Raw genomic sequence first — 17,163 nt, 5'->3', positions numbered from 1 at the left:
CAGTCTATTCACCAGCGTCGCCGCCTCCGACAACGCCTCCACCTATCTCCACCCATCTCCGCCTCTGCTTCTGGCAGCGTTGCCGGAGGTGGGCAGAGGCAGAGGCGGCGGCGCTGGTGGTTATTTCTCTGCTCAACACTGCCACCTCCACCCACCAGCGCCGAGCCGCCAATGCTGCCTCTGTCTCCACCCACCTCCAGCAACATTGTCGGAGGCGGAGGCGGAGGTGGGCAGCAGTGGTGGCATTGGGCAGAGAAATAACCACCAGCGCCAGTGCTGCCGCCTTTGCCTCCGTCCACCTCTGGCGACATTGCCGGAGGCAGAGATAAGTGGAGGCATTACCGGAGGTGGCAGCAGACGGTGGCGGCGCTGGTGAATATATTGCAAGAGGAAGAAGATAAACAGTGATTTTGCCCTTTATTCATATTATTTTTTTTAAGTTATCCTATTTTTTAAATTATTTTAAAAATATTACTTTTACTAACATTACACCCCAAAAGTTGCCTTTATATGGGCCAACCCCTACCCCTTTTCTGACGCCATAAGGCAAAGAATAATGAAATCATGAGCATCATTACCTGTCGTTCAGCACCAGTGACCAGAGAAAATAAGGTGTGAGACCACCCCTTAAAAAGAACCAATGAGGCAGTGGTTTGGTACCACTCAAACCTGTAACTGTTCCACTAACACTCTTAATAATTAAGTTGTAATCATACCGCAGACGGATTATCTTCCAAGCAAAATCTCATGGACGGATCCATCTGGTGGTGGGATTTTGCTTGAAGTGGCCACGCGTTTTAGTTTAGAACTACTTTTTCCTGAGTTCTTTTTAAGGGAAAGACCAGTGACCAACTCCTTTTTCAGAAGTTCTGAGCTTTGAAATACAGGCAGAGAGAGAGAGCAATCCCCAACTTTGTTGTTTTGCCTCGTCTAAACCCTTTTGATTTGATTTGAACTCATGGGTAGTAGTCTCTTCAAGTCTGTTTTTCCGTTCATCGTTTTCTTCTTCGTTTTGGCCATTTCTGAAGGAAAGCCTCATGGATTCTCTAGAGTACTCAAGAAAGAGAAGTTAAGTCACTTCCGCTTGTATTGGCATGACATCGTCGGTGGTTCCAATCCGTCAGCCGTCCAGGTCGCGGCAGCGCCGACTACAAACACGTCGGCCACCTTGTTTGGCACAGTGATGGTGATTGATGATGCATTGACAGAAGGACCCGAGCTGAGCTCGAAGCTTGTTGGACGAGCGCAGGGGTTCTACACCTTGTCGTCACAGAGTGAGGTGGGCTTATTAATGTCCATGAACTTTGCTTTCATGGAAGGGAAGTATAACGGAAGCACCATCACCATTTTAGGGAGGAATGCAGTGTTCACAAAGGTGAGAGAGATGCCGGTGATAGGCGGAAGTGGACTGTTCCGGTTTGCTAGGGGCTATGTTCAGGCTAGGACTCACACTTTCAATCCTAAAACAGGAGATGCCACTGTTGAGTATAATATCTATGTCCTCCATTATTGATCTTCTTTTTCTGGCTTTGTTTTCTCTGTTTGTTCTCACATTTGTAGCAGTGGGGGAGGACATATCCTCACACACCCTTTCTCTCTTTCACTCATGTGAAATGTTAAAAGTAAAAAAAAAAATAATAATAAAGTTTTTAAGTTAGATATCTTTATTTTCCATCATTGAGTTTTATAGATCTCATCCTCACAACCGGTCCCCCTGTTGATATCTCTAAATTTATTTTTGGAAAGACATTATTCGAGATTATATTCTAGATTCCTTTTCTTGTTCATCTTATCTTTATCACAAATTTCATGATATTATTCAACCATAATTCCCCCTCCACCCAAAACGTCAAAGACTTAATTTCAAAACATCTCCCATGCACATAATTAATTAATCAAAACACCTATTTTTCTTCAAAAATGTCTGTTTTTAAAGCATCAAAAACATCTATTTCAATTATAAAACTACTTAATTACCTCAAATTGTTTATTTATCTTTTTTCCCTAGGCCTAAATAACATGGGGTAAATTGATCTTGTTCTGTAAAAGTCTAAAGAAACTATTGCTCATTCCCATCGGTTATCATGTTTTCTCTTTTTTTATTAATTTAATGTAGGTTTGTTTCATGGATTGTCCCTATTCAATAATAGAACTAACATGAAAAAACATCTGACCTGATTTTTTGGTTATCTCAATCAGTTCAAATTTTGAAATTATTTTTTAACTTGGAGATTTATCTCATTCCAAGTACTTGACTTATGTACTTAAGCTATATAAAAATAAATAAACTTGCACCTCAATAATTAAAAAAGGAAAAAATATATTTTCTACTGTTTTATATGCAAAAGAAATACAAAATATATAAAAACTTTGGTGAATTGATGTTTACTTCATACTTTTTTCCTTAAAAAAGGCTTTTTTTTTAAAAGCAGATCATGGGTCACCACTAGGCACTAGTATATACAATAAAAAGAGGAGTGTGTGTGGAGGCCAAGGGTCTCTCACCACAGTCCTCACACTAAGTCTTCCTTTCTCTCATTCTTCACACATGTGAAATATTAAAAATCCTTTTACATTTCCTCATAAACCTAAAATCCCTCTTACGTCTTAATTTTCTCTATATTAAAATCTATCATTATCCCTCTCTAATAAAATTAATCTTAATTCTCCTCCCTCTCTTCAATAGTCAATGTTTGTAACATTTCTTCTCCCCCATTAGATCTCTTATTTCTTATTAAGGCCTAGTTTATTTTCACTTGGATATGTGAATTTACCTGGACAAGTATTTTCGAGATAAAATTTGTCCAAGTAAGATAGGTTCTAACAATTCTTGTGTGATACAAGTAACTTGAGTAAAGGGAAACCTAGGAGGGAGGGGGCGTTATTTTAGCATGGGTAAGTTGCTTGCCCACCCTCCAGGAGGGTATTAGTTACTTGAGTAAATGGTACTCTCTGGAATCATCGTTTATCATGAAACCCATTATTACAGCAAATGAATACCCGATTAACCAACTTACCCCTACTAAATATCGGCAACTGAACAGGGCCTAAATATCTTTAAAACTCTTTTGCCCCTTTCTAATAAAACATAGATATAAATAAGATGAATTGTGTAGGGTTAAGGGCCAACCCTAGACTAACCTTGAATATGAACCTTAATTTGGAACCAAATTGATGTAAAATTTTAAATTTACCAAGCCAAACCTATCCAAACTCTATTCAACCCCATTTATTTTTCATGGATTTGCTTGCTAATATCCAAAGAATATAAAACCCTCCTTGAACCTCTTAATAACCCGACCCCAAGAAAATGAAAATACATCAAAACTTCATCACCTATTTAACTCAAATACATGGAACACCAACTTCATTTTCAATGATGCGGTTAGGAATTCTAGTCATCTACTTTAAATTAATTAAGGGGCAATACTCATAGATAGAAATTGTTCCAGGTGCTAAGTTTTGATCATGGCATCTTTGGCAAAGGTATTAAACATCGAATATTGCCATTTATCCTAAACCCCATATTTTGAACCTAAGTATGACAGCTCCATACACATGGACCTTCTATATCAGGCCGATGCATGTGCCTTATTATGATTGGTCCATTATTAGAAGATTCCAAGTGGTTGATAACCCTAAGCTAGGTTATGATTATATGGAGATTAAATCGGCCCCCCACAACGTCCCACAGCACATCCTGTTGTGTATTGGGATTATCTCTAAATGAAAATTTAAGAAATGATGATATCATCATCGGGAGATATTTTCTATACACAGCGGGAATGCACTGTGGGACATTGTGAGGGAATCATGCATGGTATCTTTTATGTCAAAATATCTACAATGCTTTTACTATTTGTTACCACTAACAATAAGTTCACCTCTTCCTTATGTTAGGGTTGTTCATCAAAAACCAAAAAACCCAACTAAACTGACAAAATGGAATTGAAAGTTTTAGTTAATTGAACTGACCCGATGAAATGATCAATTCGGTATATTTGAAAGTCGAAAGTACTGGTTTGATTTCAGTTAACCAATATGAATATTAGTTTTGATTTGATTTTGATTCATGGTTTTCCAAAAGTCAATAATGCCAATTTAGTTTGGAAAATAGGCTTATGGTTCGGTTAACTAGAGAATGAGCACCCCTACACCTTGAATTATCTCAAGCAAGGTAGTATTTTTGATCTCATAGCCATTGTTTATTTTAAGTGGGCTCTCTACAATTTTTATTCATTAACTTCTATAGATATTAAATATCACTTTCATACTTACCCATAGGATACTACAGTTGTACATTGGTAACATCTTCCCATAATGGTTACATGTAAATACAGAAGACGCCTCCCAATATACAGCTCTAATGTCTAGGTGTGGGTAGGAGATCCCGAGCTTGCTTAAATCCTCTTAGAGATTATGTGCCCGTTTGGTGTATTTTTCACGTAGTCTTTTGGCTGTTTATAAGCCAGAAAGACCGGAAATCGGTCTATTCTCATTTGGCATGCGAAAGATCTTGTCGCCAAAAGACATGACGCTGAAAAGACACGAGAAACCCATTTTGTGCTGAATTCGAGAAGATCTAAATGAAGTTTCTTGAGTCTTTTTGCAATTGCACTAGGCATATTTATTTTTCATACTTTCCAAATGGAGCAATAGATGCATTTTCATAAACAAAATTAGCACCCCTCACTTTTTTTGTAACTGGACCAGTAATACCGGTTTTTAGAAAATTGGTAACCAAAACCAATCGGTTAACCTGTTGATCGGTTCAGCTCATCGATTTTTTTTTTAATTTTTACAATATATATTATAAAAAAATATATAAATATATAATAAAAATTTGAAAAAATATATAAAATATTATATTTTAAATAATAAATAATATATCATATATTATAAACATGTATATATGTAATGCATATTTATTAATTTATAATATATAAAATATATAAAATATGTAATATACATAAGTATATATATTTATAGAAATATATCCGGTTGGTTCTGTTAACTACGGTTTTCTATATAAATTAACTGAAACCAAACCGGTACCTTTAATTTTTAAAAGCATCGAACCAAAACTGAACCAATCGTTACAGTTAACCGATTTTCCGATTCGGTCAATTTGGTTTTTCCATTTTTTTTTTGCTCACCCCTACCAGTTTCATGCTTATATTCTAAAAGATACGTATATAGGGCTTATTTCGAGCATATGACAGGTTCTTTTAGGATGAAAAATTGTTATGTGAAATAGGAATAGAATGAAGAGAAGAAATTAAATCAAAACTGACTCCTTAACTCTAAATTAATTAAATAATTTACCACCTTAAATAAGTGATTATTCCAATAAACTCTTAATAACACGCACTTCCAAATATGAGCATAGACTTTATACATTTAGAAAAATAGGGCCTAAACCAAATCCCACTTAACGAACCAGTTTCCAAACCAAGAATATATAATAACGGCTGGATATACTTTAGTCACTTGGATACCACTCAAACCTGATCCACTGAGTCACTAACAGTCCCCCCTAAAAACTTAGCTGCAATAATACTTCAGAGTTCAGACAGATTATCTTCCATGTACATTCTCATGGAGGATCTATCTAGTGGTGGGTCTCTCTCTCAGATATTGAACAAGTTTCAACTTTTTTTTTTTTGTGAAAAAAAAACTTTGAATCTATTTGCTTCATGAGAATATGGGTCCATTCTTATTACAACTAGGTTGCATGGAATTCGAATCATATTCTCATTCTGTGGAATGGTATATTACTAAGAATTTAGATTCCAATTCTGATTCCGACTGCCAAACAAACGGACCCCTATGCAAACAGGGGATCAAGGTTATGATCCTACCTTATTTTACTGATACAGTAGCTTGGTTCCAGCTATACTACTACTATTATTATTATTATTATTATTATTATTATTATTATTATTATTATTATTATTATTATTATTATTATAGTTTCCTGTTAACATAAAGCAATCACGCGTTTTCCTATGGACCTACTTTCTGCTCTCTTTTTTTTTTTTTTTTTTGGAAAAAGACCAGCGACCAACTCCTTTTCCAGAAGTTCTTCTGAACTTCAAAAAAATACAGAAATACAGGCAGAGAGACCTTTCTCCAACTCTGTTGCTTGGCCTCGTCTAAACCCTTTTGATTTGATCTCATGGCTAGCAGTCTGTTCAAGTCTGTTCTCCCGTTCATCATTTTCTTCTTCATCTTGGCCATTGCTGGAGGAAAACCTAATGGATTCTCTAGAGTCCTAAGTCCAGCAGCACTAGGACTCAAGAAGGAGAAGTTAAGCCACTTCCGAGTGTATTGGCATGACGTCGTCAGTGGTTCCAATCCGTCAGCCGTCCAGGTCGCCGCAGCACCGACTACAAACACGTCGGCCACCTTGTTTGGCACAGTGTTTGTGATTGATGATGCATTGACAGAAGGACCCGAGTTGAGCTCTAAGCTTGTCGGACGAGCGCAGGGGTTCTACACCTTGTCGTCACAGAGTGAGGTGGGCTTATTAATGGCCATGAACTTTGCTTTCATGGAAGGGAAGTATAACGGAAGCACCATCACCATTTTAGGGAGGAATGCAGCGTTCACAAAGGTGAGAGAGATGCCGGTGATAGGCGGAAGTGGGCTGTTCCGGTTTGCTAGGGGCTATGTTCAGGCCAGGACTCATACTTTCAATCCTAAAACAGGAGATGCCACCGTTGAGTATAATATCTATGTCCTCCATTATTGATCTTCTTTGTTTCTCTCTTTGTTCCCACATTTGTATTTGCACTATTTCCAGCAGGACAATTTGTGCCTTAAGACTGTATTTGTATGAAATTACTTTATCAATGAAAGCTGCTGAAACTTGCTTATTAATAAATGGCAGCAATTGGATCATAAATAGCCTAAACTTTCTCAGTTTTCATAAATTGCTGATCATTTTGTTTTTCCATTTTATGTCCGATTCTTTCCAAGAATTTTCTTTAGGAGTTGGGTTCGTGTTTCAATGATCAGATTCTGACAAAAAAGGGCCTCTGTTCCTTGCACCCATTAGACGAATGAGTCTCCTTCAAAGGTCAAAACAAAGATCAATTTGTCAGAAACAGAAAGCATTTCATATTCAGAGCTGTCAAACAGCTTGGAGACTGTAATTACTTATTCGCATGTATTCCATATTCAGACGACCGGAGCTCAACATGGGAATTCAATACATGGTGAGCTATGGGGAGCCGGCAAACAAACACCCAAGAGACTCCCGGCTGTTTACTGATCAAATGACACCGACGGCCAAATTGGGTGTCGCCCGTCGGTGTCCTGTCAACATGGGAGTCCGGATCTGCAGTCAAATAGCTCTTTTTGAAATTTCTGAATGGGAGAAAGTCAGGAATAGCGTCAACGAGACACTTGTAAGAGCCCCAAGAAAAGAAGAAGAAGGCATCTCCACCTCCGGCGAGTAATGGTGTGTAGTCTGAGAGTTATGACAAAGACCAATTCCCAGCTGAAACTCCCATGCCCAATCTGTCTCAATTCAGGCCAAAACTTATGCTTGTTTGGCTGGGCAAACCATCCGCTTGTCTTGCAGGAATCGGAATGTGCAACCATTTGGTTGGGTGGAATCGGAATCTATTCCTGGTGGAATGGCATTCCCTCCCCTCCCTTCCGAATGAAGATCCATTCCAATCAATTCAGATTCCACTCCGATTCTTGGCCTGAACCCCATTCTGGAGGATTTCAAGTCCAATTCTTACAAGCAAACCAAACCCCAGTCCAAACCAGTGAAAGAGGGGGTGTCTAACATTAATTAGATGGGTCAGCTCATATGTAATATTATCAGTATCATAAATCAAAAGAAAAAAAGAAAAATAAATGAAGTGGTAAAAAAATAGGAACAATGTTCATAGTAACAATGTTCATAGTATCCATGCCTTTGACAGTGAATGCATATCAAATTGTCATTGTTTAAACTTCCAGATGTTCTTAATACATAATAATTAGAGTCCGTTTGGTTCGCAGTAATAGGAGTCTGGAATCGAAATCGGAATGGTCCATGCATTTGGTTGAGCGGAATCAGAATCGATTTCCATTTCGGACGGAATGGCAATCCTCCATTTTCGAAAATGGGCCATTCTTGACCCACCACCCGGAACCGTAATGTCATTTCCGCTCTTTCACGTAAAAAAATCAAAATGACAAAAAAACCCTCAAACCTCTCCCTACCCGATTCCAACTTTCTAATCCACACTCCTCTCTCTCTCTCTCTCTCTCTCTCTCTCTATTACTTCCTCATTCGGAAGCTGGAATTCGAAGTAGTGATCTGAAATTCAGAACCGAAACTCCGGCGACTGTAACAACAAGGTAAATCACCGTTGATTTTTTCTCTCCTATTTCCTATTTACTATTCTTCTTCTTCCTCTCCTTCTCTCTCACACTTTATTTTTTTCATTACCCCCCAGTTTTTTCACTGCAAACCCGACCAGACCATAGCAAGGTAAGTTTTATTTTGAAGCTGATTCATGATCCCTTAAATTAGAGGATGAAACAGATTTTGTATTGCAATTTGGCAAGTTAAATTCCCTTTCTCATTTTTCTACTTTCGAGAGGTAAATCTCTGAAAATTCCGCTCGTTCTATTTAATAGGCTGAACTATATAGAGCTCAAAAGGTAGTTTCCTCTTCTTCTCTCCTATCTTCTTCTTTCTTTTTTCCTTCTATTTTCTGCTATTATTCTAATCAAATTATACCATATTTATAGCCATTAGTTGCTTACCTTCTTTGATGAGATGTCCTGATGCCCATGGACCTGAAACATTTGAAGAGAGCCATTATATGAGAAGTTCACCTTTCTCGAAGAAGGAAAAATTATATAAACTGGGATATAGTATATATAATAGGGCTTTGACTGTATTGATTAGAATAGGGATGGCATATGGGTGCATTCAGGCTTAAAATAGAGAGAGCAGATACAAGCATTTCAAAGCTGCTGCTTATGGAGGTATAGAAGCTATGGTTTGTAAAGAAAAATCTAGGCATTCGATGAAAAAATAGTGGTATCTGGTAGGTGCCATGTTTAAAGATGGCTGCTGCTAAAATTCAAGAAAACATAAGGGTGATTTTATGTATATTAATTTTCTTTTCCAAATTTTAGAGCTAAAAATGTGATACTATAATCATGTCATTTTCACTTGCACAACCTTATGGTTTACTATTCCAATGGTGGATCCTAGTTGTTAGACAGTTTTGTGCATATTTGATTCATGTTCCCTTGGTATGTTTCTGTGTGATACCCTTAAACTGGACACTTAATGAGACTCGTGTTAGTTTAGAATGTTCACAACCAGTGGATCGGTCTGGGGAGACTTATCTTGACAAGGCTGACACTGTGGTGCCACCAAGTCAGTTGGGGTGGCTTGTCTCAACTACCGGGGTGAGACTCTAGGCACATACAGTGTAGGATTAATTGAATATTTGAACTAGACCAGATTTTCAGTATTGCCATAAACCTTGGAAATTGATGGGCAAAACTGGAAAGTTACACCCAACCCCTAGACTCGATTATGATACTGCACTAGGTGTCAGATTGGGCTATCTTTGATGTACCAATCAGTGAGATCCTTAGTGGGGGTCAAAACCTGGGTATATTGGGACAGTTTGAGAATTCATCTGAGTGGGTGGTCATAGTGATAGGATCAACCCTTTTGTCGGACAAAGGTAATGATCGGGGATGCACTCTCACTAATGGAATCCAAGACTGCCGGCAGCCGATTTCAATCGTTGAGATTTGTTTTGTAAAATATATTTTATATGAGATATAAAAGTATACATATTATGGTTTCGAAATGATTTGCAAAATGTTTTAATTCCTGGGATCCATACCAGAGAGAGTGCAACACTGTTCCTTGCAGCCGAGGGAGAGGTCCTCTCTTGTCGGGCAGTGTATGATCATTATGGGCTGAGAGGTTAAGTGTAAGACCATTGAGGATAATACCTGATGGGCTAATCTTGCATCTGCCCACAGTCTTTGTGTGTTACAATGTGGCTTGGCCCATGGACCACTTAGGGTAAGTGTTGGGCCCATAGAGCCCATCTGATGGGTTTCAGGGGGTGCATTGTCCATAACAGTGTATTCGGCCAGGCCTTTTTACAAAGGCTGGGCCGAACCCATGTGGCTGATGTGTTTGGGTCCCACGCCATACAAGGAAGCCTAACTGGGTAGCAGTTTGGAAGGCTAAATGAATATGTAACCTTAATGGGCCTTAAGCCCATTTCGAACTGGGCTAATTTGATTAGTCATTTAAAGGGCGAATTCTGAGGTGGATCAGCTAATAGGATTGGGCTCAGACCCTATCCACTTAGAGAGTCCAAGATCTAAATGAGATTTAGATCTGGAAGCCTCCTAATCAGATTAGGAGATGACTGATCTGATCTGCAGATAAGATAAGGGTTTATCCTTATCACCTAAAGAGAAGGCTGATCCGAATATGATTTGGATAAGCAGCTCCTGATAGGATTGGGAGTTGATCCTTTAGGTTTAACAAAAGAAGAAGGGGGCGGCAGCCTTTAGGCAAGCAATCACTTACATCCTTGTCTTCAGAGTTGAAATCACAGAAGAGAGAAACTGCACCCTACAAATACTCTCTTGCCGCTTCCTCCCTGTAGTCGCCACCTATAGCAGTTCGATCTCCAGTTCTTGGGAGAAATTCAAGATTGGATTTTGATTCTAATCTTTTGGAGAAAAGATTAGTGGGAGTTGTATTCACAAGCCATCCAGGTGATTCTTGAGAAGGATCAAGTTCTTTTAGAAGAACATTGCTGATTCTGCTCCACCCTGCACTGCGCTATTTTCAGTGGGAACAGTCTTTGGATCCTTCCTTGGGCATTGAAAGATATTGTTTCTCTGTATCAGGTATTATCTCTCCCTACTCCTTTTGGTTCAGATCTGGTTCAGTTTGTGATTCAAGAATGATAATTGAAAATATGATTTTCTAAATGGGGAATTCGATTCCCAGTTGAAGGGAGAGAAAAATTTTTGAAATTCGCCCCCTTATTCTGCAATCCTTAGGCGTCCATGTGATGGGTTTCCTATCCCTTCAAATCTAAATGAGATTTAGATCCGGAAGCCTCCTAATTAGATTAGGAGATGGCTGATCTGATCTACAAATAAGATAAGGGTTTATCCTTATCACCTAAAGAGAAGGCTGATCCGAATATGATTTGGATAAGGAGCTCCTGATAGGATTGGGAGCTGATCCTTTAGGTTTAACAAAAGAAGGGGGCGGCAGCCTTTAGGCAAGCAATCACTTACATCATTGTCTTCAGAGTTGAAATCACAGAAGAGAGAAACTGCACCCTGCAAATACTCTCTTGCCGCTTCCTCCCTGTAGCCGCCACCTATAGCAGTTCGATCTCCAGTTCTTGGAGAAATTCAAGATTAGATCTTTATTCTAATCTTTTAGAGAAAAAATTGGTGGGAGTTGTATTCACAAGCCATCCAGGTGATTCTTGAGATGGATCAAGTTCTTTTGGAAGAACACTGTTGATTCTGCTCCACCCTGCACTGCGCCATCTTCAGTGGGAACAGTCTTTGGATCCTTCCTTGGGCGTGAACACCTCCATTGAGAGATATTGTTTCTCTGTATCAGGTATTATCTTTCCCTACTCCTTTTGGTTCAGATCTGGTTCAGTTTGTGATTCAAGAATGATAATTGAAAATATGATTTTCTAAATGGAGAATTCGATTCCCAGTTGAAGGGAGAGAAAAATTTTTGAAATTCGCCCCCTTATTTCGCAATCTTTGGGCGTCCATGTGATGGGTTTCTTATCCCTTCAGATCTAAATGAGATTTAGATCTGGAAGCCTCCTAATCAGATTAGGAGATGGCTGATATGATCTGCAGATAAGATAAGGGTTTATCCTTATCACCTAAAGAGAAGGCTGATCCGAATATGATTTGGATAAGGAGCTCCTGATAGGATTGGGAGCTGATCCTTTAGGTTTAACAAAAGAAGAAGGGGGCGGTAGCCTTTAGGCAAGCAATCACTTACATCCTTGTCTTCAGAGCTGAAATCACAGAAGAGAGAAACTGCACCCTGCAAATACTCTCTTGTCGCTTCCTCCCTGTAGCCGCCACCTATAGCAGTTCGATCTCCAGTTCTTGGGAGAAATTCAAGATTGGATTTTGATTCTAATCTTTTGGAGAAAAGATTAGTGGGAGTTGTATTCACAAGCCATCCAGGTGATTCTTGAGAAGGACCAAGTTCTTTTGGAAGAACACTACTGATTCTGCTCCACCCTACACTGCGCCATCTTTAGTGGGAGCAGTCTTTGGATATTTCCTTAGGCGTGAACACCTCCATTGAGAGATATTGTTTCTCTATATCAGGTATTATCTCTCCCTACTCCTTTTGGTTCAGATCTGGTTCAGTTTGTGATTCAAGAATGACCCTTCAGTGGTATCAAATCCTTGAAAAATGTGATACTATAATCATGTCATTTTCCCTTGCACAGCCTTATGGTTTACTATTCCAATGGTGGATCCTAATAACCTGTATATATGTATTATGTGGTAAGTTACAGGGTACCGGGTTGAAGTATATTGGATTATGGGGGCACCAAAATCACAATCTCCTCTTAACCTCCTTCGTTAGCTCATAGTTGGGGACTTGTGCTTTTGGTCAATTGTCACATATATTAGAGCACTTATCTTCTTCCAACACTCCAAAGAAGTTAAGTTGTTCTAAAGGCGGACCAAACATCTGGAAGAGGAATAGGGAGATGACACAGAACAGATAGCACTCCACTGGGGATGCTTCTCAAATTTCAACTAACTTGTCTTTCCTTGACATAGGGAGAGAGATTGATTTATGGAGAGAGGGTACTTTGTTTCCTAGAAAAGAAATCTGAGAAATTCGACTAGTTTGTGCCTTAGATATGCAACCTTGAATTAGTCAAATGCTGTTAATCAAGAGTTGAAGTTAGACTTGCAATATTTCTATGAGAATATGAACTTGGATGGATTGCTTGTCAGTCAATGTAAGATGTTTGTTTGGATGGTTTTAGTTGTTAGAAGGAAGAAATGAGCAAGTGTCCAAGATGAAGCTTTGTAGGTCAACATGACTTTATGGGGTGATTGTCTATATATATTTTTTGTCCAGCCATAAAATTTATCTAAACTTTATGGGGTGATTGTCCAAGATTTAGAAATGTGAATGCCAGATTTCTTTTTTCTTTCTCACCAATGGATAGTTCTTATGTTTATGGAAAGCAGCTTATGTATGAATCCAATATTTGTGTAAATTAGCGATTGCTAATGCAAAATTAGATAATCATCACATCCCCACCAGTCTTGAGAGCAGACTCATAAGAGAAATGCAACATTGTTTGGGAAGTACAAACAGATGGAGGAGGTGATAGAACTCACAAAGATAAGAGTGGTGCATTGGGATTTAGTGACAACAAAATTTAAAGATTTACCTTTTAATAATTGATTAGAGACTGGTAAACAGTGGTGGGTTTCCAAAGAAGTAAACAGGTAAGAGTGATGCAATGGAGTCCACCAGATTGTGGGAAAATCAAGTTTAACTTTGATGGGTGTTGTATAAGAAATCTGGGCTATTGGATGTAGGGGGTGTTGTCAGAACTGTCATGCTTAGTTTTTCAGGCCCAGTGGGACAAGGGAAGTCTTTGAGAGCGGAATTGATGGCTCTAATACAGGGTTTAAAATTGTGGCAACAACGGGGGTTAAGAGATGTAATAGAGGAGGGAGACTGTCATGTGTTATTTGCTGGATGAAAGGTCAGAAACAAATATGGTTGTCTCACTAGGGTCCTCCCTGAATGCCTCATTCAATTGGATCCCTAGAAGCGCAAATATGTTAGCAGATTCTTTAGCAAGAGATGGAGTGGGGAGGGATTCTCTGCTGTGGGGTTGCCCTGGACTGGGTTGTAATTTTGTAGAAAAGATTTCTTGGTAGGGCTGTGGGGAATTTGTTTCTGTTATATAAAGTGTACCTGTTTTAATGATGGTTGCTTTGTAATCTGTTTGACTTGATTAATGAAAATCTTCTGTAATTTATCAAAAAAAAAAATGACATCCTAACCTGTCCCAACCTATCTTATCCAAACACAGAAAGGACATGCCTGGATACAGTACATATATGAAATTTACACTAAAATTTGAAGTATCCAACATGATATAGCACCCACGCACATGTATCTGGGTATCAATGGTTCTAACCCGTTTAGGTGGGTTGGCAACACCTACCTATTCTCTCATTCTGCTCTAAGGCTGTGTTTTATGTTATAGTAGTGGTAGTAGTTGTGTATTAATAGTTATAGCATTTTTAGCTTTAGTTTATACATTGAAAACTCATTTCTATGCATCTCAACAACAGATTTCCAAATATAAATTTATCTAGGAGAATAGAGTTTGTGAAACCTATCTTACTGAAAATTAGTGTTTGGTATTACTATCATCCGTCTTATCCCACTTAAGTGGGATAGGAAGTATCAGTAAAATTACTCTATCTTGGTCTATGAAAGGTCATATGGCACCGCCATCATCAACAACAACAATTTCATGTTGTAGGCTGAGAGATATTTTGTTGAAGACTATTGTGGATGCAGCCGCAGACAGCAGCAGTACAGCAGCAGTAATGGGCGTTAGATTCAGTTTCTTAATTAGGCAGTAGCTTTATTACTTCCAAGGTCTTTTAGAAAGTTTCTTAATGTTTCTTTTAGAAAGTTTCCTTTTAGAAAGTTTCCTAATGTTTTTAGAAAGTCTCTTTTTAGAAAGTCTCTTAAGTTTCCTAATGTTTTTAGAAAGTCTCTTTTTAGAAAGTCTCATAAGTTTCCTAATGTTCTTAGAAAGTCTCTTTTTAGAAAGTCTCTTAATGTTTTTAGAAAGTTCTTTTTTTAGAAAGTTTCCTTAAGGACTCTTGTAATTCCTATTTAAGGAGCATATGTTATTCAATAAATCTATCCAGAATTTCAGTCAAGAAAGAGCAGAGGAGAGTTGGTGATCTCTTTAACAAATCACCATAAAGGCGCTAAAGATAGGTTCCTCGAGAAAAGGGAGAAACAAGGGAGAAAAAGAAGTTTTCCCCGTTAACCGACCTGTGACGAGATCCTATTCGCCGGCCCTTAACAAAGACAGCCAAACCTTCTTAGATATTCATGGGAAATTATCAATATATTCCCAAGATTTTACCATGTTTAGATTGTCTCTATCTTTCTGTCTCTCTTCCCTCAGGCCTTAATTGTATCAGTGAAAAGGTGCATAAATTTCATTTCTAGATCCCTAGAAAAAATCAAATTACACTTAGACAATAAGGAATATGCAGTAAAATGAGCACCTTCTTTGAGTTGTATATTCTTGTACAATGTAGAAATGAACCTAGAGTAGGACCATGCTTCCAACTTTAAGGAACTCAAGATTACTAAAGTCTGTCCAGGGGAAAATAATATCCACTGTGGTTTTCAACTTGGCTTATGTAGCTTGAACAAGTTTGTGCTACATTAATCCTGTTTTGTCATTCCATTCTATCAAGGGCCATATCCATTGACCATTATTAAATTGTAAGCCCCAAAATAATTTCTCACTACCTCAACCAATGTCCTTTTACGCCTGATCCTGTTTCATCTTGGTTCCAGCCCCTTGCATCAGATTGCTTCTTATTGGTGCAGCAGGCAGTCTTCTATGTATATATCCAAACCATTTTGGTTTGTTATCCCTCATTTTATCACCTACTGGGCTAGTAATCTCTCTCCTGTACTTTCACAAGGTAAAAATCTTACCAATCAAGAAGCAAAAAAAAAAAAAAAATCTGATCAATCAGGATTTGTGAAACACACTAGAGAGCAATGGAAGCAAATTGAACATTGACTCCATCTTACCTGATTAGGTTATAATGAATAAATTATTAAATACATAAAAAAAAACTAAGATTTTTATGTTGTTAATTTATAATGCATTTGATGTAGGACAAAATTCACAATGAAATGTAGGCCTAATGTGTACGGACAATATCAATTCAGATCTAAAACAAATCTGTAGAGTAATAATTATTAAATACACAAGCAATGGAAGGTAATTGAACATTGACTCCATCTTACCTGATAAGGTTATAATGAATAAATTATTAAATACAATAGCAAACTAAGATTTTTATGTTTAGTTGTTATTTTTTCTTTCTGGTTTTTCATCTGCTTTGAGACTGTTATCTGTTTCTCTTTTTTTTTCTTTGTTTTTTTTTTTCAGAAAAACAGTGAATTGTGCTTTTTATCCCATGTTTTCTTCAATTTCTTTATCTAATTATATCCTGCCTTTTCAGAGTCTCCAAAATACCAAGACCCATCAGTGAAGGAAGGGAAAGATGGCCAGAAATTGCCTTCCAATCCTGAAGAGGTTGAGGACCTACGACGTGAATTTGCTGCAAATCCACTGATTGCATTCTCTTACAATGAACTAAAGATAATAACAAAGAAATTTAGGCCAGATCATGTGTTGGGTGGAGGAGGATTTGGAAGTGTTTATAGAGGATACATTTCTGAGGATTTAAGTAAGGGGCTTCAGCCCCTTCAAGTAGTAGTCAAGGTTCATGATGGGGGTAATAGTTTTCAGGGCCACAGAGAATGGATGGTACTTTTGTCTTTGGAGATTATTTCTCTATTTTTCTCTACTATTCTTTGGAGATTATTTCTCTTTCAGTTCTGCTAGGAACTTGGCAGGTTTGTAGGCAGAGGTTATATTTCTAGGACAACTCTCTCATCCAAGTTTGGTTAAACTCATTGGATACTATTGTAATTTCTGCATTTTCCCTGCAAACTTTTTATGTTTTTCTATTTTTTTGCAAAATTTCTAGTATTTTCATGCAATTTTCTGAATTTTATGCCAAATTTATTGTAATTTCTGCATTTTCTGATTTTCTTGCAATTTTCTTGCAATTTTCTGCAATTTCCTACAAAAATTCTGTAATTTCTATAATTTTATGCAAAATCGTTGTAATTTCTGCATTTTCTTGCAACTTTTGCAATTTCTAAAAAATTCCTGATATTTTCATGCATTTTTTGAATTTTCTGTTAAATTGTTGTAATTTCTGCATTTTCCTACAAATTCTCTATTTTTTTTATTTTTCTACAAAGAGGGTCCCATCATTTTTTGG

The 17,163-nt window shown here is 37.8% G+C and overlaps 2 protein-coding genes across 4 annotated transcripts; both read left to right on the top strand.

Moving 5' to 3' along the window:
- Positions 1-685: 685 nt before the first annotated feature.
- Positions 686-1,674, top strand: LOC148872836 (dirigent protein 22-like). The gene has a single exon (XM_088971068.1). It carries the CDS (start codon positions 959-961, stop codon positions 1,511-1,513), a length of 555 nt encoding a protein of 184 aa, XP_088827194.1. The 5' UTR covers positions 686-958; the 3' UTR covers positions 1,514-1,674.
- Positions 1,675-6,044: 4,370 nt separating this feature from the next.
- On the top strand, positions 6,045-16,856 carry LOC148872835 (dirigent protein 22-like). 3 transcript variants are annotated; one of them, XR_016106717.1, is made up of 3 exons: positions 8,223-8,361; positions 8,460-8,494; positions 16,333-16,471. XR_016106717.1 is itself a non-coding variant. In XM_088967942.1 (2 exons), the coding sequence occupies exons 1-2, from the start codon at positions 6,179-6,181 to the stop codon at positions 16,360-16,362; spliced, it is 573 nt and encodes a 190-aa protein (XP_088824068.1). In that variant the 5' UTR covers positions 6,045-6,178; the 3' UTR covers positions 16,363-16,856. The 3 variants fall into 3 exon arrangements, 2 of the variants coding, with proteins under 2 accessions (XP_088824068.1, XP_088824067.1); XM_088967942.1 differs by lacking the exons at positions 8,223-8,361; positions 8,460-8,494 and adding an exon at positions 6,045-6,721 and having other exon boundaries at positions 16,333-16,856; XM_088967941.1 differs by lacking the exons at positions 8,223-8,361; positions 8,460-8,494; positions 16,333-16,471 and adding an exon at positions 6,045-6,907.
- Positions 16,857-17,163: the final 307 nt, after the last annotated feature.

Source organism: Nelumbo lutea, chromosome 2, assembly GCF_056320005.1.
Source record: "Nelumbo lutea isolate HS-2025 chromosome 2, American lotus-T2T, whole genome shotgun sequence".
NCBI lineage: Eukaryota > Viridiplantae > Streptophyta > Magnoliopsida > Proteales > Nelumbonaceae > Nelumbo > Nelumbo lutea.
This window is presented reverse-complemented; position numbering and strand designations above follow the sequence as displayed.

Bases quoted from the DNA above. Each gene is read 5' to 3' on its own strand.
- LOC148872836 (XM_088971068.1), top strand. From the start codon at position 959: ATGGGTAGTAGTCTCTTCAAGTCTGTTTTTCCGTTCATCGTTTTCTTC.
- LOC148872835 (XM_088967941.1), top strand. From the start codon at position 6,179: ATGGCTAGCAGTCTGTTCAAGTCTGTTCTCCCGTTCATCATTTTCTTC.